At 40.4% G+C, this 24,849-nt stretch overlaps 1 protein-coding gene across 1 annotated transcript in view; it reads right to left on the bottom strand.

The window, feature by feature from the left end:
- Positions 1–12,852: 12,852 nt before the first annotated feature.
- Positions 12,853–24,849, bottom strand: part of APCDD1 (APC down-regulated 1) — a 74,505-nt gene continuing 62,508 nt past the window's right edge. Inside the window, 3 exon segments of the mRNA XM_077492446.1 lie at positions 12,853–13,568; positions 13,571–13,909; positions 15,490–15,811. Coding sequence (XP_077348572.1) covers positions 13,279–13,568; positions 13,571–13,909; positions 15,490–15,811 — 951 coding nt within the window. The 3' untranslated portion in view covers positions 12,853–13,278.

Below are 24,849 nucleotides of genomic sequence, written 5' to 3'. Positions count from 1 at the left end.
CTTCCCCAAAGAGACATCTACTTTCAAAAGGCATATGTGTGAGATGACTTTTACAGGCAGCTTCAGCTAACCAGACTTTAAGCCACAGGATTCCATATAAATAGAAATTGGGACCATTCTTGAAAAATTGTATCATTACTTGTTCTGTTGCATCCACAAAAAAGAGCAGGGCAGAAGGCAATTGTTGTAATTGATTGCCCCAAAATTGGGTCCTGAAATACAGGATCATTTTGGTTATTTATTACCCTAGTCCAGTTAGCTGCAGTTTCACAGAATGAAATTGCAGCAATAGCTGGTTGCAGAGCTGGTCCTGCAATTGTAAAAAAAAAAAACCTTTAGGAACTTCTCAAATTTCCTATATGCAGAATCTTTGAATGAAGGAACATCTTCAATTGGTACAGTGAGATGTTTGTTTAAGACTGAAATGACAGGGTCTACTACCAGAAAAGACCACTTTCTAGTGGAATCTTTTTCTACTGCATAGAGCTCGGCAATGATTTTTGGAGAGTTGATAATCTTTTCTGAACTGACAAAATCATCATAATTTGCCCATTCTATTTTTTGAGGCATTATCGCATCACCGCAACTTACTTCCGCCCGAATGAATACAGGGAATCGACCAGCGGTAAACAGCAGCATTGTGGGCCGATTTTCCCCTAGAAAAAAAAACTGTTAAACACGCCAGGTGCCAGGATGTTTAGGCATCCTAACATGTGAGTGATTTTTACTTTTAACAGTTTTTAATATATTTTTGGAACGATATTTTGCAAAATTAGGATTTCTTTGGTTTGTTTATCTGTATGAGACACTGTACTGCATGAGACGCCAGCAACGGATCTCTACAGGGGTATCCCTACATGCACTGATGACCATACGAGCGATAATTAGTCAACTCTAGGGGGTGAGTTTACATCTATGTGGGGCACGCAAGTCTGAGCACATTGGAGCACGGATATATCAACTTTCAGCACGAGCACTTTATATCTCTATACACTGGGACCATTTTATATTTGTGTATATAATCTGTACCAAACCTTGCGTGGTGGACTGTTTTTTTAAATTTCTATTGCCTTTTGACAATTTTCTGCTGCAGCTGGATTGGTATTGTGCCTATCACTTTACTCTTATTATATCTATTGGCGCTTGTTTTTTTATCTTTTAATTAAACCTGTATGCCTAATGCAGTCAAACACCCCAGCGTTGCTACACAACTAACACCTTACAGGACTAAGTTCTACGAAAAAATGTAAATAAGCTAAAGATGTAAAGATGTTTGTTTTAGGGTTAAAGAGTAATAGTATGCAAGAGGATTTATTATTTTGTCATAATATATCATTGTGGTTATAATTGTTGTAAATACTGCTATGACATTTATCCAAAACTCTTGACCTTCATAGTGTACTGACTATGCTGAACCTTCTCATGCTACCTGTTCTTAAATTGGGCATACTTTGTGTTAAGACCAATTACATGTATTGCCACAGTTGACACCACCAGCTGCTACAGAGAAAGTTAGCCAGGGGCCCCATCCAGATTTGGCTATAGGGCCCCATGTTTCATAGTTACATCTGAGACAAACCTCAATATCCTGTTTGTTATTAATAAATAAGGAATGCATTTTACCCTATTGGCCTTCCTTTATGGTGAGAAGTCACAGAACAATATATAATCTCATTATCACTACTTTCATTGAATGATTTCTAACAAGGGAATGTAAATACAGTACAAAAACTGCTGCTTGAGAGAATTAGGCCTTTGGCGTGATACTGCAGGTGTAGAACATTCATGGTCTATCTCCATGGAATGTGTCTGGCCCTAGGATAGGATCTTGTCATCGAATCACCTCTCAGTATCAAAGGCTTTGACCTTGATGCCCTTACGTGTGATCATCACTACAACTGATACTGAAACCACTGATCGGATCTATACGTTTTACCCCCCGAATCTTAGTTTCCTTTTACAAATAGTCTCCGAAATTCAATTATGATGAATTATGGATTGCAAAATTGCAGTACATACAGTGAGGGGAAAAAAATATTTGATCCCCTGTTGATTTTTTACGTTTGCCAAGTGACAAAGAAATGGTCAGTCTATCATTTTAATTGTAGGTTTATTTTAACAGTGAGAGACAGAATAACAGCAAAAAAAATTCAGAAAACGCATTTCAAAAAAGTTATAAATTGATTTGCTTTTTAATGAGTGAAGTGCCCCTTCGGAAAACATGACTTAGTACTTGGTGGCAAAACCCTTGTTGGCAATCACAGAGGTCAGAAGTTTCTTGTATTTGGCCACCAGGTTTGCACACATCTCAGGAGAGATTTTGTCCTACTCCTCTTTGCAGATCCTCTCCAAGTCATTAAGGTTTTGATGATGTTTGGTAACGCTAACCTTCAGCTTCCTCCACATATTTTCTATGGGATTAAGGTCTGGAGACTGGCTAGGCCACTCCAGGACCTTAATGTGCTTCTTCTTGAGCCACTCCTTTGTTGCCTTGGCCATGTGTTTTGGGTCCATATTATGATGGAATACCCATCCAGGACCCATTTTCAATGGCCTGGCTGAGGAAAGGAGGTTCTCACCCAAGATTTGGCGATACATGGCCCTGTCCATCCTCCCTTTTGGTGAAGTTGTCCTGTCCCCTTAGCAGAAAAACACCCCCAAAGCATAATGTTTCCACCTTCATGTTTGATGATGGGGATGGTGTTCTTGGGACAAACATGGCGAGTTGAGTTGATGCCAAAGAGCTCGATTTTGGTCTCATCTGACCACAACACTTTCACCCAGTTCTCCTCTGAATCATTTAGATGTTCATTAGCAAACTTTAGACAGGCATATACATGTGCTTTCTTGAGCAGAGGACCCATGTGGGTGCTGCAGGATTTCAGTCCTTCGTGGCGTAGGGTTACCAATTTTTTTTTGGTGACTTTGGTCTCAGCTGCCTTGAGATCATTGACAAGATTCTCCAGTGTAGTTCTGGGCTGATTCTTCACCGTTCTCATGATCATTGAAACTCAACGAGGCGAGATCTTGCATGGAGCCCGAGATCGAGGGGGATTGACAGTTATTTTGTGTTTCTTCCATTTGCAAATAATTGTACCAACTGTCAAGCTGCTTGGTGATGGTCCTGTAGCCCATTCCAGCCTTGTGTAGGTCTACAATCTTGTCCTTGACATCCTTGGACAGCTCTTTGGTCTTGGCCCTGGTGGAGAGTTTTGGAATCTGATTCATTCGGTGGTCAGGTGTCTTTAATGCAGGTAACAAGCTGAGATTAGGAGCACTCTCTTAAAGCGGGAGTCCACCGGGACTCCGCATTTTTTATTTTTTTTTTAAAAGCCAGCAGCTACAAATACTGCAGCTGCTGACTTTTAAATAGTGACACTTACCTGTCCAGCGCGCCCGCGATGTCGGCACCCGAAGCCGATCGCTCGCTCGGCTGCCGGGTCCCGCCGCCATCTTGGGTATGGGAATCAGGAAATGGAGCCTTTCGGCTTCATTTCCCGGTTCCCTACTGCGCATGCGCGAGCCGCGCGGCGCAATCCGGACGGTCCCCGCTGCCTCTGGGAGCTGTGTGTTTCCCAGCAGGCAGCGGGGCACTTGCTGAAGGGGGCGGGCGCTTGCGTAACGGGGCGTAACGTACGCCCCGTTCCGCAGAGAGCTAGCCCGGAAGTGGGTGCAGTTACCTGGATTATCCAGGTAACTGCACCCCCCTCCCCCCTGAAAGGTGCCGATTGTGGCGCCGGAGGGGGGGGGATTCCGATGAGCGGAGGTCCATTTTAGGGTGGACCTCCGCTTTAAAGGTAGTGCTCCTAATCTCAGTTTGTTATCTGTATAGAAGACACATGGGAGCCAGAAATCTTGCTGATAGGAGGTCAATTACTTATTTCACTCATTAAAATCAATTTAGAAATCTTTTGAAATGCATCTTCCTGGATATTTTTGTTGTTATTTTGTCTCTCACTGTTAAAATAAACCTACCGTTATAATTATAGACTGATCATTTCTTTCTTCTCTACATTGCTTCTACATTGTATTTCAGCTAAAGGGGGTCAATATTTACAGAGGGTGGAGAGTTAGTAATATATTAATATTCTATATATATTTTTTGTATTAATTTAACCACTTGCTGACCAGTATTGTATAACGATGGCGGCTCCTGCGTGAATTGCCATAGCTGTATGGCAGCTTGCACATGCGCAGTTGCAGGCGGCGACAGCGGCGATCGCCTAGTACAGAGACAGAATGGGGATCTGCCAGTGTAAACAAGGCAGATCCCCATTCTGACGGGACATGTGAGAGATCTTCTGTTCCCAGTGATCGGGAACCGTGATCCCTGTCATGTCCCTGGCAGCCAATCCCCCCCCCCCTTTGGAACACACCTAGGAAACACACTTAACCCCTTGATCGCCACCTAGCGTTAACCCATTCCCTGCCAGTGTCATTTCTACATTGATCAGTGCATTTTTATAGCACTAATCAATGGAATAATGTCACTGGTTCCCAAAGTGTCATTTGGGGTCAGATTTGTCTGCGGCAATGTGGCAGTCCTGCTAAAAATCACAGATGGCCAACATTACTATTAAAAACAATAAAAAAATGTCCCTAACTCTATCCCATAGTTTGTAGACGTGATAACCAACCAATATATGCCTATTGTGATTTTTTAAAATTTTTTACCAAAAACATGTAGAGGAATATGTATCGGCCTAAACTGATGAATAAATGTGTTTTTTTTTTATATTTTTTGGGATATGTATTATAGTAAAAAGTAAAAAAAAAAATTTTTCTCAAAATTGTCACTCTTTGTTTATAGCGCAAAAAATAAAAACCCCAGAGGTGATCAAATACCACCAAAAGAAAGCTCTATTTGTGGGAAAAAAGGACGTCAATTTTGTTTCATACAGCATTGCACGACTGCGCAATAGTCGGTTAAAGCGATGCAGTGCCGTACCGCAAAAAATGGCATGGTCATTAAGGGGGCAAATCCTTTTGGTCCTAAATAGTTAATTCTGAATAAGTCAGTAGAAAGCTGAGACATACCGTATGACAAATGTAAAACAATGTGGACCTTGCATAATAATTTTCTGCAAAGCACTGAAATGTAAATGTAATTAAAATGCAGTATCCTCAGCCACCAATCATCTTGAATCAGTGTGAGTCTAAAGCTGGAGACACACTATCCGATTTTCTGTAGATTTTTTCCTTGAGATTTACCAAAACCATACAATATGAGGTCAAACCTTAGGAGCTTCAGTTTGTATGCAATCAGGCAGGCCCTTGCACTACATAGTTTTAGTAAATTTGAAGACAAAAATCTGCAGAAAATCTAATATGTGTGTATGGGGCTTAAATGTATCTAGGTGTTGAATGTTAAGCAAAGGGAAGACACATTAAGGAGAGATGCTGGTGCTGCTCACCCCAATATAGACAGAGAAAATGGGAAGATTCCCCCAGGGGGGTTTTTAGGCAGCTAGATGGAGAAAATGAGAAAGATAAACATTGGGTAGAGAATAAAAGTTTCTACTTTTTGAATGTTAAAGCAAACTAAATTTTGAAATACTTTGAATCTACTGAGAGTTTACTTATGAATTTTCATAGGAATGTTCACTCAAAAATCTACTAGTGTATGGAAAGCTTAAAATGCACTAGAAGATTTAGATAGACTTGACTAACAAATTAAAGCCAAACTAACTTTTTTAACCAGGTATAGCAACACTTTTTTTTTATTTATTTTTTTATGGTAAGCTGCATTCTAATTTTTGAGGGTTTAATACGTCTTTAAGCTCAAGGCATATCTACTGACTTTGTTAGATGTCATCCAAAATTCACCCTGCACTCTGCAGCTCATTTAGGTTCAACAAGTTTTTATTGTTTTTCAACACAAGTTTAAACAGAAAGAAACAGGACCAGGTGCACCACAAAAGGCGTTCTGGTCTGACAAATTCGAATTGTACAAAAAAATATAGTGCATTCTATGTCATTTATATAGGTAACCTGAGGTTGAGTCATTGAGGTAAGGTTTCAAATATTGTACTGACATTTGTACAAGTGCAATCTCTATCGGCCTGGACACCCCTGTGGGAACCTACTGTGCCCAGAAACCGAGGAAATCAATGTGTCTGAACTGAACATTTGGAGTTATTTGTACAAAAGTGTTGGTGTGCTTTCAAGTCCCAAGAATGATTTAAGTGCTCATATAGGGGAACCAGAATACAGGTGATTTCGAGGTTTGGCTATGTTTGGGAGAGATAGAAACGACAAAGGGGGAAAACTAATTGGAGAAAAAGAGGGTTGTAGGGGTAGAAGGGGGAATGGGGAGGGGGGGGTTGGAGTGACAGCGAGCCTAAGCCTAATGAGTGATTGCCAGTCCAGGCATAATTTTGGGGTTAGTTAGTCTCTCAAGGAGTACTCGCCTTTGAGAGTCTGTGCTTCAGTTTATATGAAGTAGAATAATGCCTCCAGATACTCCAGATAAAGGAAAATTTTGCATATTTATCTATAGATTTGGCTTGCATCTCATCCATAAGCATAATGTCATTTATCTCGCCCACCCATTCTATAAGGGATGGGGGGGAGGTACTTTTCCAGTGTCTAGGAATTAGTTGCCTACCTGCACTTAGAATTTTTTTAGGAGGTTGTGCTTTTGAGACTTAACAGTACCAGGTAGTATGGAAAGGAGGGCAATGGAAGGGAAGGGTGTGAGTGGTTTGTCATATATTTCACTCTAAATTTGAAAGGTTTGCGACCAAAATGGGCAGATCTCATCGCATTCCCACCAGATGTGGTTGTACGTACCTTTTGCCAAATTACATCTCCAGCAGGTGTCGGCGACTGATGGGAACATGATCTTGAGGTTGGTTGGCACATGATACCACCTAGATACCAGCTTGTAATTTTTTTCCTGAGTGTAGCTTGAGATAGATGACTTATTGGTAAAGAGGAAGGCTTTACCCCATTCTGCCTCTGATATGTCTCTCCCAAGCTCCTCTGACCAGGCTTTCGTGTACTTAGGTAGGGTGCCATGAATGTGATCTAGTATCAGTTTGTAGATCAGTGATAGGGTGTGCCAGGGGGGTTTCTGTGAGTGTGCATAGCTGTTCAAAGCCAGTCAGGGGTCTATGGGTCTGTTTGGAATCATGACGTTTTTTACAGTAGGAGGTCAAATGTAGACGGGTAAGCCACGTGTCAGGTCACCTAGAGGCCAGGTGACAGATGCACACCGTAGGGTTCAGGAGTGCACCGCAAGGTTGTGGACCCTACAGCTGACTGCTGCGGACGGGAGTCAAGGTGCTAAGGAAGGCATGGCCGCCGGAACACCATGACGGATCCCACTGGGGTTAGAGAGTAAGACTCCCTGGGGCGCAGAGTCTAAGAGCCAGCAGGTATTCACCAGAGCCTTTAGTGGTGAGGATGGACTGGGCTGCAACTGGCTCCAGGTCGCGACCCCCAGGGTCCCCCAGCTCACACCCACAGTAGGCAACAGGAGGATAGGGATAGTGAGGGATTAAGCCAAGGTCGGGGGCCACAAGCATACAAGGACAGCAGAGTTCACGCCAAAGGTTCAAGATCACAGGCAAACAGGGATAGTCAGGGATACGCCAAAAGGTCAGGATCACAGGCAAACAGGGATAGTCAGGGACACGCCAAAAGGTCAGGATCACAGGCAAACAGGGATAGTCAGGGACACTCCAAAGTCAGTAACAGAACAACAGAAGAGCACACGGCAGGTAACAGGAAGCCAAACACACAAAGGTTGATCAGCAGGGTAGGCCTGCAGTACCCAGGTTAATATAGAGTTCTCTGATAGGAGCTAGGGTAGAGCCATGCCAGAGGAGGGATTACAAAAGCAGTCAGGTGAGAGTTGGCTGGTCTCTAGAGATGAACACATGGAGACAGGTAAGCAGACAAACTCTATTGCATAACCATGACACCACATTATATTGGAGGCTGTAATGGTGTGGTCTGTCACAAAGGTAACTTGTTGACAAATTGTTGCGCTGTGGGCCAGGAGGCTCTGTTGTAGTTATCTATGGTTTGGGTTGACCTGCCTTCTGGGAGGGCTGGGTTATCAAATAGGGGGTGAGTGGGCTCAGTTCAGTGGATAGCGATTAGCTCTCCTTTCTTCAGTGCCAGATTACTAAGGTATCTCTGGTGAGGGGGAACAGCATTGAAAGAGATTTGTAAGTCCGATCATAACCCCAGAGAAGTGCTTGGAGGTCGACTGATGATACATTTTGTTTCACCAGGGTGGAGGCTTTGATCAGAGGACAGGGGAACCACTCCAGGACCTAGGAGACCACTGTTGATGCATGATAGAGCTCAAAATCTGGTAGGTCTGCCCTGCCTTTAGAGGTGGGAGAGCATAAGAGCTTGGAGCTTGTGTTTTAGTCTTGGGTGGTTACCCCTCCATACAAATTGAATGGCCGTGGAGCGAAGGGTACAGAAGAAGGCGAATGGAAGAGCAATAGGTAAGGCTTGAAATAGATACAGTAGTTTGGGGAGTATGTCCATTTTTAGTGTGTTCATGTGACCAAGCCATGACACTGGTAGGTCCATTCTGCCTTCAGTGAGACGTCTAAGTTTTGTGAGTAGTTGGCTAAAATTTAGGGCATATATATCTGAAGTGTGTGCTGGAATGGCTGTTCCTAGGTATGATATGGATTTTTTTTGCCATTGAAAGGAGAAATTGGCCTTAAGGGAGGAGAGGGTAGGTTGTGTTAAGGAAAGATTCAGTGTTTCTGTTTTGGAGATGTTCAGCTTATAGTTGCTGAAACAGCCGAACCGGTGGATCTCTGTGAGTATGGATGGAATGCTGATATGGGGTTCACATAAAGGAGATCATCTGCGTATAGGGAGAGTTTACATTGAGAGGAGGGGGTTTGTATACATGTATGTTTGGGTTTGCTCTGATGGCCTGGGCTAGATGTTCAATTACTAGGGCGAACAGGAGTGGGGAGAGGGGGCAGCCCTGCCTGGTGCAGTTGGCAATCGTAAGCTTTTCTAAATCTATATTTAGGAGGGATATCAGTCTATAGTTTGAGCATAAAGAAGGGTCTGCAGCTCATTTAGGGCCTGTGTTGACAGTAATTGTTTGCCTCAGACAGGCCTTAGCTTTGCCTCAGTTTTGCTTTACTACATACGCATGCATGACCAATTTAAAGCTGGTCATCTGTCGACAAATGTTTCAAAGAACGTGCAACGCCTTACATAGATTGAAATACAAATACTTCTACACTGTGTATATTAAATATATAAAAGTCCATAGGTCTAAAAGTGAAAGTCCATAACTAACAGTGTGTACGTCAGTACACAGTAAAATACAGTGAGGTCCAAAAACTATTTTTATACTATGTGATCCCATCCCAAAGTCTTACTGTATTCACATAATACCACAAGCACCTTCCCCTCCATGCTTCATGCAAAAAAAACAGCTCACCAGAATGTAAGACCTGCGAAAAAAGACAAATAGAATAAAAGCCTCGTTGATTTAGTTAAATAGACTTATTATTAAGATGTACCATCATCCAGAATTATGAAGAGTAATGAATGTAAGACCTAACTCAGATAAAGAGGACAAACAGCGCCCTAATCATCCAGGCACTCTGCATTCTTTGAAATTAAAAGCTTCTAATCTTCGTCTTCCTGATTATTTAAGGCAAATAGATTTCATAAACAGTAGAAAAAGCAGAAAAGAAAAAGTCAAATCTAAGCGGTATCTATTAAAAGGTAGCCTTTATTAAAACCCATGAGAACTACCCACATAGAAAAGATGAAATACATTAATTTAGGAATAATGCTTTACCATCCAGCTTACTATTACTTCTGTGACCAGTCCTTACTCCTTCAGCGTGATTGCAGAAGTTAATGGGCAGAGCCAAAACTGATACCATCAGCACAAGCCCAAAGTCCTTCTGCTTAGGCCCATATTATGGTACAAAGAAGAGCTTTCCTAGACAAACAGCTATGGTCCTTTTTTAATACCAAATTGGTTGTTCTGATTTCCTGTGCTGTGGTTTTATATATATTTTCAAATGTGTCTGTTCCTTGAATACATTTTTTGGAATAGTCCTCAATAGCCTTTTACTTACCATTAAAAGATGATGAGGAGAAGGGAAGCCATTCAAAAGCATAGAGCTGCAACCCATATAAATCAGAAATCAGTTTGACTAAGGCCGGCCATACATAGGTCTAAGAATTTTTGTTCGAATTTCATACCATTAGTGGGCAGCTTGATTTTCATGCGGTCATCGAATTTGAGTGACCAGGTATGTTGGAAAAGTTTTTTAAAACCAAAATGATTTGTTAATTAATGATGGAAGAATTGTGTGAGAAATATAAATTGAAAGTGCATGAGCACAAGAAAAGAAAAATCATGGAAAGAAAAGAAAATTCACCTAAAGAAAAGAAGATTCCCGGCCATGAAAATTCTTTTCTGTAGCAACATTAGGTGAAATTGAAGGCTTGGTTGGTCGAATTTCAAAATCAATGGTGGCACCATTGGATGATAAAATGCATTCAATGTCTAAAGAAAATTTGGAATTTGACCCATGTATGGCATAACTTGTTTGTTTGCTATGGCTAACTACCCACTGCATATCCATCTCATTATTAGTACTGTTTATAGATTAACTCTGGATTTGCTGACTAGTCTGACAAATTTGGCAATGGGAAGGAAGTCTGCAGGGTGGTAGTAAATCCTGGGGGGAGGTTGGGAACACAGATTATTCACAAACAAAAATCTGGATAATGTTTATATCTCTTAAAGTGTATTTCAGGGCAATTCAAAATGTACAACTTTGCAGTGCATACACAGTTCCACATGTTATATCCATCTAAAGATGCTGGGAAAAATGCACTTCGTTCCTAATTTCCTGTTGTGGGCTGACGGCATGGGGCCTTTACTGAATGAAATTATAAGGAATGGTATTAGCATTCTCCGGTTTGTCTTTTCTGAACTAGAGAAAACTTCTTATCTCCAACACATAGAGGAAGTTTTGAAGTTTTGGAAAGGGAAATTCGAACAAAAAGTTAAGCAAAACTGATTACACTCCTTGAGATAACACAGGCAGAGTGAACAGGACAGCTCAGAATTTCTGGCAGAATCAACAGAATTTTTTTTTAACTTGGGTAGCAACTTTTTGGGTAGCAAAGTTTTTGAATGGGAGAAAATAAGAGAAGTTCATTGTTAAAATTTACATACACTTTAATGCGTAATAGATTTAGATAACTCTCAGTGAAGCTCACAGCTTAATTGTGCAGTCGATTATGTTTAGATGAAAAATATATTTTTATCTTTTGGGTGTGTGTAGGCTCACGTTGAGTGTATCTATACCATATAAATTGGAGCGAATGAAGTGGAGTTTGGATATACTGTAGAAATGGTACAATTGTTCATATACCCTATGTTAATCTTTTTTAAATCCTTTATTAATTAAAAAAAAATCTATTTATCAATCTACTCAAGTTTCTGATAACTTTCACCTGAGATTCAAACATTTTCACCTAAAAGTCAGTAAAAAAAGTGTGAACCTTGGGTCAAAGTTGCATTGATCTTTCATAAAAAAATAAAATAAAAAATTTAATAAAAGTTGAACAATCAGATTGTAGCCCGTCGTTCTGGATAGGAATAATTATTCCTTGCACCTAAACAAAAAAGCCTCTGATGGCTTATTTGGATGCAATGACTTCATTACATCTAATGTACTTTCCAAAGCTGGGTATACACAGACAGTTTTTTTTTTTCATTCAACCAGCGCATCCACACAAGCGATATGGATGCATGGATCTCCCGTGAGACACTATTGTATTCTCACAGCAGGGGCTCCTCCCTGTCAGAATACACAGACCAATGCTGCAGCCATTGGTTGCAAGCGCTGATTGAATGCTGGTTTTCCAGCAAGACTGTTCAACAGAAGCAGGTCTAAGGACCAGCTTCTTTTGAACAAATGGGTACACACAAAGTGAGATTTAGCTGGTTTTGCTTGCTTTCACATATATGCAGCTGCAGGAATACGTCTAAATCACATGCAATGCTGCACCTGCAGGTAAACCGCTCTGCTATTTAGCAGATGCACAGGGCTGCCATTAATTCCTAATGGCACCATCATGCATCTGAAAATGCAGCTTGTGTTCTGGTGTGGGCTTTCCCTGCAGGTGCAATTTTAAAAAGGTTTATCTTGCAAACATTACCCACATAAATCGCATAGGTGTGAACGTAGCCTTAGTCATTCTTCATTCACAGGAATGAAGAGTAGGATTTTTTAACCTAGCTCTGATTTATGACCTTAACCCCAGTGCTTTTTCTAGATCAGTGCTAAAGTCGATGGAAAACCAGCAACTAAGACAGTCAGAAGTGGCAGCCTTCAATTTTCTCTCAGTGCAGGTTTACTTTAGGTCCCAAACCATACCCATCATCGTCCTTCCTTGCACAGGTGTACAGGTGAATTCTGTGAGGTTGGTGATATATGAGTGTGGAATAACTACAATGTAAAAGCAGAAATAGGTTTATTGGTTTAGGCAGTATGCTGTAACCAACCAAATGTCAGCTTACAGAACAAGTTGAATTCTGATTAGCTGTACTGTTTAAAGTTTAGCCATTTTTTTTGGTTTTGGATAGAGTGGGATTTCTACTGCTATTTGAGTCTCCATTATAGAGATTTCCCTTCCCTGTCTTGGTAATCATGGTTTAAGGCAGACAGTGTGTCAGTGTGTCAAGGCATTTGTCCAGCAGCAACACAGACAGAAATGTAAAAAAAAAATTAATAGTAAAGGGGAAGAAGGCCAGAGCGCTAATCGGGTATTTATTGCTGTCCCCTGAGTTTCTTTCACCACTATATATGAACAATTGACACAACATTTACCCAGAAATTGTCAACTCTTTATTCTTTGGTGTAAAATGTGTAATACGTCAATATAAATCAATGCATCTTTCATATACATATATGTACATTATAAAGATATATACAGCAAATATTCCGACCCATTTGATGATGAAGGGACTATATGGCAGATACCCCCTTAGACAACAATGGAGCCAGTTCATAAAAAAGATCAGTCATTAGCTTAGAGGCACCATACTGTACAAAATCCATCCTGATTTGTCAACACTGTTAAGAATTTCATAAGCATTATGGAGCATAGTTATGTCACAACAGCAATATGGCACAGACTAGATGTGTACATCAGTGGCTGCAAACTACTTATTTTCTCATCAATATATTAACAGAAAATTGTCAGCTGACATAAAGTGCAATTACTGTTGTGCAACCAAATAAGGCAAGGTCAGGTTAGGTTAAGGGCAAATGTCAGTTGGAGATTCAGAAGTAGATAGGGTAAGGTATGATAGCCAGGGTGCCATTTCTTGGGCAAACAACCAAGTGCATCAAGTAGAATTTCTTCAATGAAATAATAGGTCCTTGGTCCCATTAAATTAAAATACAAAGGGTACTTCTTCTTCAGTTGTTTCAGCTGGTCCAAAAATAAAGTAGTACAAATAAACACAAATATGGTAAAGGAAAACCAATGAATGTGGATGATGCAAGTAGGTGCGTTCCTGATCCGAGTCTGTGGACTCCATCAACTGCCTCTTCCAGTCTAAGTGGTGAAGAGGCACACTGCACTAGTGGCACTTGGTAGGATGTTGCTCTTTTTTCAGATCTATCTGGACTAGAGCCATCACTTGGTCTTTGGCCATTGAAAAGTAAATACCTTCCTCTGGAATCTTGCTCCATCCTAAATAGCTCGTATTCAGTGTGGGGAAGCCTAATTCCCAAAGCCACACAACCATTTGTGTGAGTAACATCTTGCTCCACACCTACTTTCCAGGAACCCTCTGCTCCACACTCGTTACCATTGAAAACGTTGAGTAGAGAAGCTGTGGCATAGTCCATTGGAGTCACCTTCATATGATTTACTGTAAAAAAAAAAGAAGAAACATTGAACAAGAAACTCAGTTTGTGTCCTAGGGGTCAATACACACTCACTATACTGTACTTATGGGGGACCAGCAGTGTCACTTTAGGCTGCTTTACTGTTTATAACTACACAAACCTCCTTATCTCCTCATCCCTATCATATACTTTTGTAGTTCACAACAGATAGCTATGAAAGCTGATAAAATTGTTTAATGGAAATTAATATGGGTGAATCACCATTGGGTTATAGCACCACATCCCTTGTAATTAGACACTTTTCAGGTGCATCATACTGAATGACAATATTTTAATAAAAATAAGTTAAAATTCAAAGTCCACATAAAAACATTTACACTCATAACCCATTTCATATGATCCTTGTTTTCAAGGCAGTATAGTGGTGACAAAATCCCAACATGTTTCACCCTCTTTCACCTTCAGGGGATATATTGTCCACTACTGGTTATGGTATTCTATCAGATAAACACAGGATGCTATGACCAGTAGCAGAAAATATATCCCCTGAAAAAGCTCAGACAAAGATGTCAGGATTTTGTCACCACTATACTGCCTTGAAAACAAGGATCATATGAAATGGGTTATGAGTGTAACTGTTTTTATGTGGACATTGAAATGTAACCTATTTTTTAATAAATTATAATTTTTTTTATGAAATATTGTCGTTCAGTATGATGCACCTGAATAGCCTCAATACCACTTTTTCCAGTTTTGATAAGATTTTGATATTTTGGTTCTTTTATGACATTTACAGTTGTCATAAATGCAGTATGTTATCAAAAAATACTGGAGGAACATTTGCATTTATCAGCCATGAAGCTGCACATGGGATGTACTTAGACATTCCAATATGACAAGGATTCAAAACACAAGGCCAAGTTGACCTGCCATTGGCTACAGCAGAATAAAGTGAAGGTTCTGGAGTGGGCATCTCAGTCTCCTGACCTCAATATCACTCTGCGGAGATCTTAAACATGCAGTTCATGCAAGACAGGCCAAGAATTTACAGGAACTGGAGGCTTTTTGCTAAGAGGAATGGACAGCTTTACCATTTGAGAAGATAATGAGCCTCATCCACAAATACCACAAAAGACTTCAAGCTGACATTGATGTTAAAGGGGGCAATACACGGTATTAAGAACTGGGGTATGTAAACCTTTGATCAGGGTCATTTGGGTAGTTTCTGTTGTGATTAAGATCTAAAAAGAGTAAACACAGTTGATTGATAATAAATGGCTTCAGTCAAACACTTACCATGAGTGAAAGAAATGTTTTTGTGTTTTCATTCATACTCTCTGAAAAATGGCCAAGAAACCATAAATTCTGCCAGGGTATGTAAATGTTTTTGTTTAGCCAAAATTTAATGTCAGGTTTACAAATGTCCCCAAGGTTAGCTCTTTTTATTCTTGGCCTTCTATATAAATTATCATGTTTAATTATTAGTTTTAATACCTGTATATTTATTTAATCTTTTATTTTCCTTTCTCACATTTCAAGCAAAGGGACCTGTTGCTATGTTCCATCATTTATGCAGAGATACAATTAAACTACCATGTCTTACCTTTGAAGACAAATTCTGTCCCTCCCATGACCTTAGTTGATGTCACTCCTCTGCTGTAGCGCCCCTTGGCATAGATAGTAAAGGAAGGATGCTTGCAGATAGGATCTGAGTAGTGGTAGTAATATCCTTCCCAGGTATTGTTTTTATCATGGAAGATAAAGTGTCTGGTGAGGAAGAGTACTTCTGGTCGGACCTCACAGCGCTGGCTCACCCATTCTCCATTCAAGCCAATAGTTAGGTCAGCTTTGGGAGGTAAGATTGGAGGGTGGTGTTCATCAGATCGGAGGATGACTCTGCAGGTCATGCATGATTGATCATGGTTCTGAAAAAGAAGTATAAAGAAATCAGAGTATAAAATACAGTTTGTCAAATACTAATTACAGTAACTGAATTTGGGGCTACAGTTATCATTTTGAAATACAAAAATCAAAGTTGAATTACAGGAAAATATCCATATACATAGATGAAATTTATATGCTGTTTTAGCTAACATATGACTTCTGAATGCTCAGATCTAGGTCTGGTCGGAGTGGTGACCAGGGATCTGACACTTTAAATTTAAGTAGAACTTTAAGCAAAACTTTTTTTTTATATTGGATAGAGCAAGGAAGGTTTATAACCCCTGTAAGGCATAATGTTGCCATCTTTGTGCCATTGGGGAGATTTACCTTCACTTCCTGTACCATAGCCAAACAGCAAGTGAGAGGAAATACCTGCAAGTAAAGAAAATTCCTTGGGGACCCCCAGGTCACCAGAGCTAGTGTCTCCATCGGAAGATTTATCCTCTTTTACTTTTCTGGGAACAACCCAAAATTTGGGATTTTCTTTTACTTTAACTTTGAATGATAATGGTAAACAGGACAAATAAAGAGGATGAATATTGGCCCTTTGCAGCTATAACAGCTTCAACTCTTCTGGGAAGGCTTTAGGAGTGTGTCTATGGGAATGTTTGACCATTCCTCCAGAAGCGTATTTGTGAGGTCAGACTGATAATGGACAAAATAGCCCGGCTCGCAGTCTCCACAGGTGTTCTATCAGGTTGAGGTCAGGTCTCTCTGCAGGCCAGTGAAGTCCCTCCACCCCAAACTCGCTCATTCATGTCTTTATGGACCTTGCTTTGTGCAAGTGGAAATCATTTGGTGGAGGGGGATTATGGTGTGGGGTTGCTTTCAGGGGTTGGGCTTGGACCCTTAGTTTGAGTGAAGGGAACTCTTAAGGTGTCAGCATAAAAAAGAAATTTTGGACAATTTCATGCTCCCAACAGTTTGGGGGTGGCCCCTTCCTGTTCCAACATGACTGTGCACCAGGGCACAAAGCAAGGTTCATAAAGACATGGATGAGTGAGTTTGGGGTGGAGGAACTTGATTGACCTGCACAGAGTCCTGACCTCAACCCGATAGAATACCTTTCGGATCAATTAGAGTGGAATGCCTGACCTCACTGCTTCAGGAAGAATGGTCAAACATTCCCATAGACACACTCCTAAACCTTGTGGACAACCTTTCTAGAAGAGTTGAAGCTGTTATAGCTGCAAAGGGTGGGCCAACTCGATATTGAAGCTTACGGAGTAAGACTGTGATGCCATTATAGTTGATGTGCGTGTAAAGGCAGGCATCCCAATACTTTTGACAATATAGTGTATGTAGTATACCTGTGATTGTCAGGAGCAGGAGAATTTATTTTGGGATGTTCTTTGGTGGTAGGTTATGGTAGTAACAAGAAATATACAGCCCAATTTAAAAAAAAATATTTTTGTTTACTATTTTGGGGCAGTTTTCTGATGATAAAAAAAATAGGAGATATCCATTACCATTTACCACCAAATTAAAGGCCAACCTTTCTTTAAAAACACCATGCAAAAGCTTATAGTGGAACACCAGCAAAGCTACTAAATACACATATGGGGCCTCACATACCTGCCAAGACATTGCATCACTTACACCTGACCTCTAAACTTTGCGTCACTTATTCCTGAACCTTTGCATCACTTACTACTGAACCCCGGCATTCTCTGTCCCTTTAAGCTACAGACAGTATTCAGCGTAATGAAAATCCTATCCAACTTTTGCTGCGACGATCTGCGCCATACATTTTCTCAGCTGTGTTGGCCCAAGAAGATGAAAAGGGGGTTCAGCGATGGGACAGAAGAGCAGGGCAGTGCAGTGGTGGGGCAGATGAGAAGGGGGTTACAGTGGTGGGACAGATGAGAAGGGGGTTACAATGGTGGGACAGATGAGCGGGGGGTTCAGTGTTGGGCCAAATGAGAAGGGGGTTACATTGCTGGGACACAGATGAGCGGGGGGGTTCAGTGTTGGGGCAGATGAGAAGGGGGTTCAGCGGTGGGGCAGAAGAGCAGGGGGTTCAGAGATGGGACAGAAGAGCAGGGGGTACAGCAGTGGAGCAGATGCGAAATTAGGTGTATTGGTGGGACAGATTAGCAAGGGGTTACAGTGGTGGGGCAGAAGAGCAGGGGGGGACAGAGATGGGACAGATTTGGGGGTTGGGGTACAGTGATCTAATGTATGAAGGTGTAGGAATTGGAGCTGATCTGAGGACTGGAGGTATGGGAATTGGGGCTGATCTGAGGACTAGAGGTATAGGAACTTGGGCTGATCTGAGGACTGGAGGTGTAGGAATTGGGGCTGATCTGAGGACTGAAGGTATAGGAAATAGGCTGATCTGAGGACTGGAGGTATAGGAATTGGGGCTGATCTGAAGTGTGGAGTTGCAGGAATTGGGGCTGGTCTGAGGCTTGAGAATGCAGGATTACAGTAATTTGTCACTAATAAAGTAGTTTACAGCAGTTACAAAAAAATCCTTTTTGCAATTGAGAGTGTGAAGTTGACATTTTTTTGTTATAAAATCGGCACACTCAATTTTATTTGAAAACATTTCTCGGCACACTGTGATCAAAAGGATGTCTACCCCTGCAATAGCGTATATATAACCTATACTAAAAAAAAATGTACTACTGTCCGGGTTTGGCTTGAAGAAAAAGTGCACCCCTAAGGCTGTTGTCAAGACAGATTCATGTACTAACACTAGATACATTTACAAAAATACATATTTTCATATAATGAATACATAACTATATTACTTAGGGTTTTCCATATGTGCTTGGAGTTCAGTTTGACCCTACAAAATCACATTTCGATGCAGTTGCTGAATGGTTTTGCTGTCTGTGTCCAGTAACCTTAGCCTGGCAGATCTTTTCTAGGGCACTCCAGCACCGGAAAGGTTAAGATTAAGGAAAAGGCTGTGTTTGATGTTATATCAAAGCCCCCTTTGATCAAGATTAGAATATTGTGCTGCTTTTCCATAAAGGAAATGTTTGTCTGCAGAGATCTGTATCTCTACACTGCTGTCACATGTATCACGTTTTACACTACATATTTTATAAATTTGAGACACTGACTTTTACTAAATGATTGTATAACGTCCCCTGTTCAACATAGCCTAGTATTTTTTAATACATACTTTACTATACATATACAGCCCTTGCAAAAATATTCACCCCCTTGGCTTTTTACATATTTTGTTACATTACAGCCTTTAGTTCAATGTTTTTTTAATCTGAATTATATGTGATGGATCAGAACACAATAGTCTAAGTTGGTGAAGTAAAATTATAAAAATATATACATAAAACTATTTTTCAGAAATAAAAAACTGATAATTGGCATGTGCGTATATATTTACCCCCTTTGTTATAAAGCCCATAAAAAGCTCTGGTGCAACCAATTACCTTCAGAAGTCACATAATTAGTGAAATGATGTCCATCTGTGTGCAATCTAAGTGTCACATGATCTGTCATTACATATACACACCTTTTTGAAAGGCTCCAGAGGCTGCAACACCTAAGCAAAAGGTACTACTAACCAAAAACTTCCATGAAGACCAAGGAACACTCCAAACAAGTAAGGGACAATGTTGTTGAGAAGTACAAGTCAGGGTTAGGTTATAAAAAAAATCCAAATCTTTGATGATCCCTAGGAGCACTATAAAATCTATCATAATCAAATGGAAAGAACATGGCACAACAGCAAACCTGCCAAGAGATGGCTGCACACCAAAACTCACGGACAGGGCAAAAAAGGCATTAATCAGAGAGGAGGCACAGAGACCTAAGGTAACCCTGGAGGAGCTGCAGAGTTCCACAGCAGAGACTGGATTATCTGTACATAGGACGACAATAAGCCGTACGCGCCATAGAGTTGAGCTTTATGGCAGAGTGGCCAGAAGAAAGCCATTACTTTCAGAAAAAGACAAAATGACACATTTTGAGTTTGCGAAAAGGCATGTGGGAGACTCCCAAAATGTATGGAGGAAGGTGCTCTGGTCTGATAAGACTAAAATTTAACTTTTTGGCCATCAAAGAAAATGCTATGTCTAGCGCAAACTCAACACATCACATCATCCAAAGAACACCATCCCCACAGTGAAACATGGTGGCGGCAGCATCATGCTGTGGGGAGGTTTTCAGCAGTCAGGACTGGGAAACTGGTCAGAGTTGAGGGAAAGGTGGATGGTGCTAAATACAGGGATATTCTTGAGCAAAATCTGTACCACTCTGTGTGTGATTTGAGGCTAGGACGGAGGTTCACCTTCCAGCAGGATAATGACCCCAAACACAATGCTAAAGCAACACTTGAGTGTTCTAAGGGGAAACATATACATTTGTTGGAATGGCCTAGTCAAAGCCCAGACCTCAATCCAATAGAGAATCTGTGGTCAGACTTAAAGATTGGTGTTCACAAGTGCAAACCATCCAACTTGAAGGAGCTGGTGCAGTTTTGCAAGGAGGAATGGGCAAAAATCCCACTGGTAAGATGTGGCAAGCTCATAGAGACTTATCCAAAGCAACTTGGAGCTGTGATAGCCGCAAAAGGTAATTCTACAAAAGTATTGACTTTAGGGGGGTGAATAGTTATGTACATTGACTTTGTCTGTGATTTTGTCCTATTTTGCTTCACAATAGTAATAGTAATAGAAATCTGATAGTGTGTATGGGGCTTAAGAGTTGTTCTGAAAGCCATTTGAAAAATTTACTCATTTACTAATTTTTCATCTATTGATCCACAAGTTCTCATTCAAGTAAACAAAACTGGGTGCTAAATACACCAAAAATACTATATTACACATCAAACTGACAGACATGTATTAAAGCATCTGGAGTGAAATTGATTGATTCAATTTATATTGAAGCCCAACTTGAAAAAATATATATTTTTTCAAGTTTTGGACAGAGTGGGGAAGGGTTTGAACTTCTGACAGGTTTCTATTGCTGTCTGTCCCCACTGGCCCTAGAAGAGGAATCTCTGTCATTGATGCAAAATTTCTCCAAGGGGGCAGAAGCAGTAGAAAAAAATACACTTATTTGATAGAATGGAGAGCAGTTGGAATTTCTTTTGAGGCTGGGGTCACATACAGTATTTGTGGATTGGATGCGGGTTTCCCCCATGACAGGCGAGTGTGATAAGCTCTCAATGGAGCTGGTTCACACAGCTCCAGGTGGCCTCGGTCCAGATTGCATCTTTGGGGCTGGTTCAGGTAAAAATTCAGGCAAAATTCAAACCTGAATTGCACCTGTACAGAAACACACCAGACCCCATGCTGTGACCTGTGGCCACACATATGTGAACCCAGCCTAAGTGAACATTCCTTTCCTTGCTAGCCAGCTGATTTCCAGTTCAACCAATGGAAAATGTCTCCAGCAGGGACACAGGTGGTAATGAAAATACTTTTTGGTAGAGAATGGAAGAGTTATAAACTCTTCTAGGTTTCCACTGCTATCTGGCAAGCCTAACGTTAGACTTCAAGGTACTTTTAACAATATTTTTTTATTTAAAAAATTGTGATTGGTGGTTTATACATTTGTGTTAATAGTGTCTTACAGTGTGTAATGGCAGTGTAGAGAAACTGTGCACCATCTGTTAACATGGTTTAAAAACTGCAACATACTCAAAAAGTGAAGAACTGATGTCATATAGAGTGTATATTGTAAAGCAGTGGTCATCAACCCTGTCCTCAGGGCCCACTAACAGGACAGATTTTATGTATTACCTTGGGGAGATGCAGACTAGAATAGTGCAATCACTGAGCAGCATATATCACCTATGATGTATTTCAGTTATCTTGCAAACCTGACCTGTTAGTGGGCCCTGAGGACAGGTCACTGTTGTAAGGTTAATTGTGGCAGCTCACTTAAAAAAAAAAAGTTACAATTTGACTTTGATTTCTTGTAAAAATTTACAGTACATTTCTTGACATGTGATAGTGCCTATGCACTTGAGTCTTACCCACTCATGCTTTTGAGGTCTGCTACTCTTGGAAGACTTGTAAGGGGGGATTTACTAAAACAGGAGAGTGCAAAATCTGATGCAGCTCTGCATAGAAACCAATCAGCTTCCAGGTTTTATTGTCAAAGCTTAATTGAACAAGCTAAAGTTAGAAGCTGATTGGCTCCTATCCACAGCTGCACCAGATTCTAAGCGGTCTAGTTTTAATAAATCTTTCTTTGTTCTGTAGTGACAGCTGATGAGGGCATTACTTGCTACTCATTGTTTTTCTGAGGGCTTGCTGGAGAAAAAGCTGTACCTAAGGACTTGCAGTACAAGAATATCCTTGCTTCTAATTCATTCATTCCACAATTTGTTTCTTTTTCAATTTTCCTGTTGTCTGCTGATGCCTCGCCCTTCTGTGCTGCTGCTGTCTTTGGATCCTTCTTCCTAATAAACATCCACCAGTCATCAGTTCACCTTACAGTAGTTAATTTTATCATCAGCCATCAAGTGGGGCACATCTGATATGAGAAAGCAAAGCGCCACTCCTCTACTAATATGGCCCATGCCAAATTGAAATGACAAAACCTAGTAGATTAGTCTTTGGGAAATGCTCAGATAATGAGGCTAATTAAATTAATTTTAGCAGACCCTTTAATACTTTACTTAAGGAGGGCCAAGGTGCCCTGAATATACATGCTTCTTAACAAGAACTTTTCTTTGCTGCTCTGTGCATAGCGGTTTCTGGAATATCTGTGATATGTTTTTGTGTTTGCAGAGATAAACTGTTGGACTAAAGAGGTCAGCTCTGTACCCAATTTAATATGAAATATTACATGCTAAACCAGTAAAACAGGTTAAATCTGTATCTGTTGGCTGGTTTACTCAGAGCAATTCAAAAATGTCTTTGTGTGACTAGCATAAAATTACAATTTTGTTGGCAGCAACGGATAATATAAATGTGATTTAAATAAAGAAGTGCTAGTATTGGGGCCTTTGATCTTATGTAATGAGAATAATATTGTTGAGGATATCCTGTATCCGTGACAGACAATACCCATCTAGTTGGAGGAAGAGAGAACAAAGTCAAAGCTTTCTTCCATTAAGTATACTTTCAATGAGGCAAACACAGGACAGGGTGTGCTTACATCTGCCCAACTACAATGGTGGAAGATGATTATAATGATTTATTGAAAGGAGTTTTGGAGGCCCTATGAAGCAAATCATAACACATTTTTTTTAACTCAGACCAATCCATTTACACTCTTAAAAGTTTACTCCAGAAAATAATACTTTTGAATTATGCAAATGCTGTTGACCACCTTCCTTCGCTCATATAATCAATCTTTCGGGAAGGACCATAGCTTTTACTCAGGAGTGGCGATGCCTCCATGTTATAGTCAAATTCTGCCAATAGGCAGCAGATACACAGGGCTATCTAAAGCACTAGTTGGGATATTAATTTAGCACTTTGGTCAGTTTACCAATATCACTCGTTGCCTGAAGTTTTTCTTTAAGCTGACTATATTCTAAGTACTTACACAAGTAATAATAGATTTGAATCCCACATATAAACTTTATTTTTCATTACTGTATAATTGTAAAAGATGTAGAAATATTGTATAACCATCTAATTCAGACATGCACAAAATGATCTAAAGTCAGATTCAACCCAGATTGGACGAGTACATAACCAGCTCATATCCACCACAAAGGTGAGTCCAATGTGCACTTGGGCACCATTTTTTTAATTTATATTTTTCTTAACTGTAATATTATTTTAAAACCCTTGTTTTAACAGGGGCATGCCAACTCAGTCTTATGGTCTGCTATCTTCTATTTCATTTGAAATCTAGGTTTGAATTTTATTGCATAGTTAAATTCTTCCAGCTTGGACCAATGTAATGTAAGTATGCATATTTCATACCTCAGTAATTGCCTTTGAAGCTGCAAATCACTGTAGTTGCCAGTGCTACTACAGTGATAGCAGTGATCTCTTGGTCCTGTGCAGCTTGCCTTCTGCATAATAACCATAGGCACTTACTCAGCATTGCCACCATTCACAGAAGGCCCTGAATGTATTTTTAATTAATATAAAGTGACCTCTGATTGGAGGAGGTAGAGAGGCAAGGTGGTGATATCACAATCTCCTCCTCATCCAGTCAGAGAGCGTTTTGTAACCAAGCATGTATACTCCTGCTATTGTAATACCATCTAATTTGGTCATAGGTATAGGTGACATGCTTCATGCGGGGGGGACAAAAACAGGGCCTTTCTAAAACACCAGGTCCATACTGATTGGTGCTCTTTTGAAGCACCAGTGTATACCTCCAACTTTTTGAGATGGGAATGAGGCACACCTATCAGCAAAAGTATATGACACATCCCTTGCCACACGCCCTTAAAGGGGAACTGTACCAAAAACAAGATTGGTTAAACCCACAACTGCTTTTTTTACCACTACTATTTCTTTATATTGGCTTTTGGAATTTACAAATGCAGTAACTTAGAAATCAGATGAAAGGTTTAATGCTGGAAAACCCTTTTTGATAGATAAAAGATGCATTTTATATACATCTATATAGATCAGACCAAAATGAGGGACAAATGAGGAGGAATGAGAGACAGAATGACATTGCTACAAATCAGGGACAGTCCCTCAAAATCAGGGACAGTTGGGAGCTATGCCAGTGTCTCAAAAGGTGGTTAATAAATAGGAAGTTGGCTTATCCCCTCCATGCTGCCATTGGTTCACTAAATTCGATGGAGGCACAGCCTTGCTTTAAAGTGAACTTGTTCTATTTCCATGCAGCGCAAAGCAACATGTTGATATTAATGCCTGCTTCCCCTACAGCACATACTCCCTGTTCCTTTGGTTCCTTTCTAAGGAGCAAGAGATTGAAGTCCTGTGAAAAGTTTGAGTCACTCTAGTAGAGTTTAGACAAGTTTTAGAACTGTTTACTGACCCCTGTGTGACAGTGCTGTGACAACCACTAAGTATGCATATGTGACATGTTTCCCTATAGTCAGGAGTACTGTGTATTTTCTTTGCTCCCAGCAATTGAATGGGCAACAAAG

This window comes from Lithobates pipiens, unplaced genomic scaffold, assembly GCF_037356315.1.
Source record: "Lithobates pipiens isolate NorthernLeopardFrog02 unplaced genomic scaffold, aLitPip1_a1.2 Scaffold_19, whole genome shotgun sequence".
Classification (NCBI taxonomy): domain Eukaryota; kingdom Metazoa; phylum Chordata; class Amphibia; order Anura; family Ranidae; genus Lithobates; species Lithobates pipiens.
Note: the sequence above shows the minus strand (reverse complement) of the source record. Positions and strands in the feature narration are given on the sequence as shown.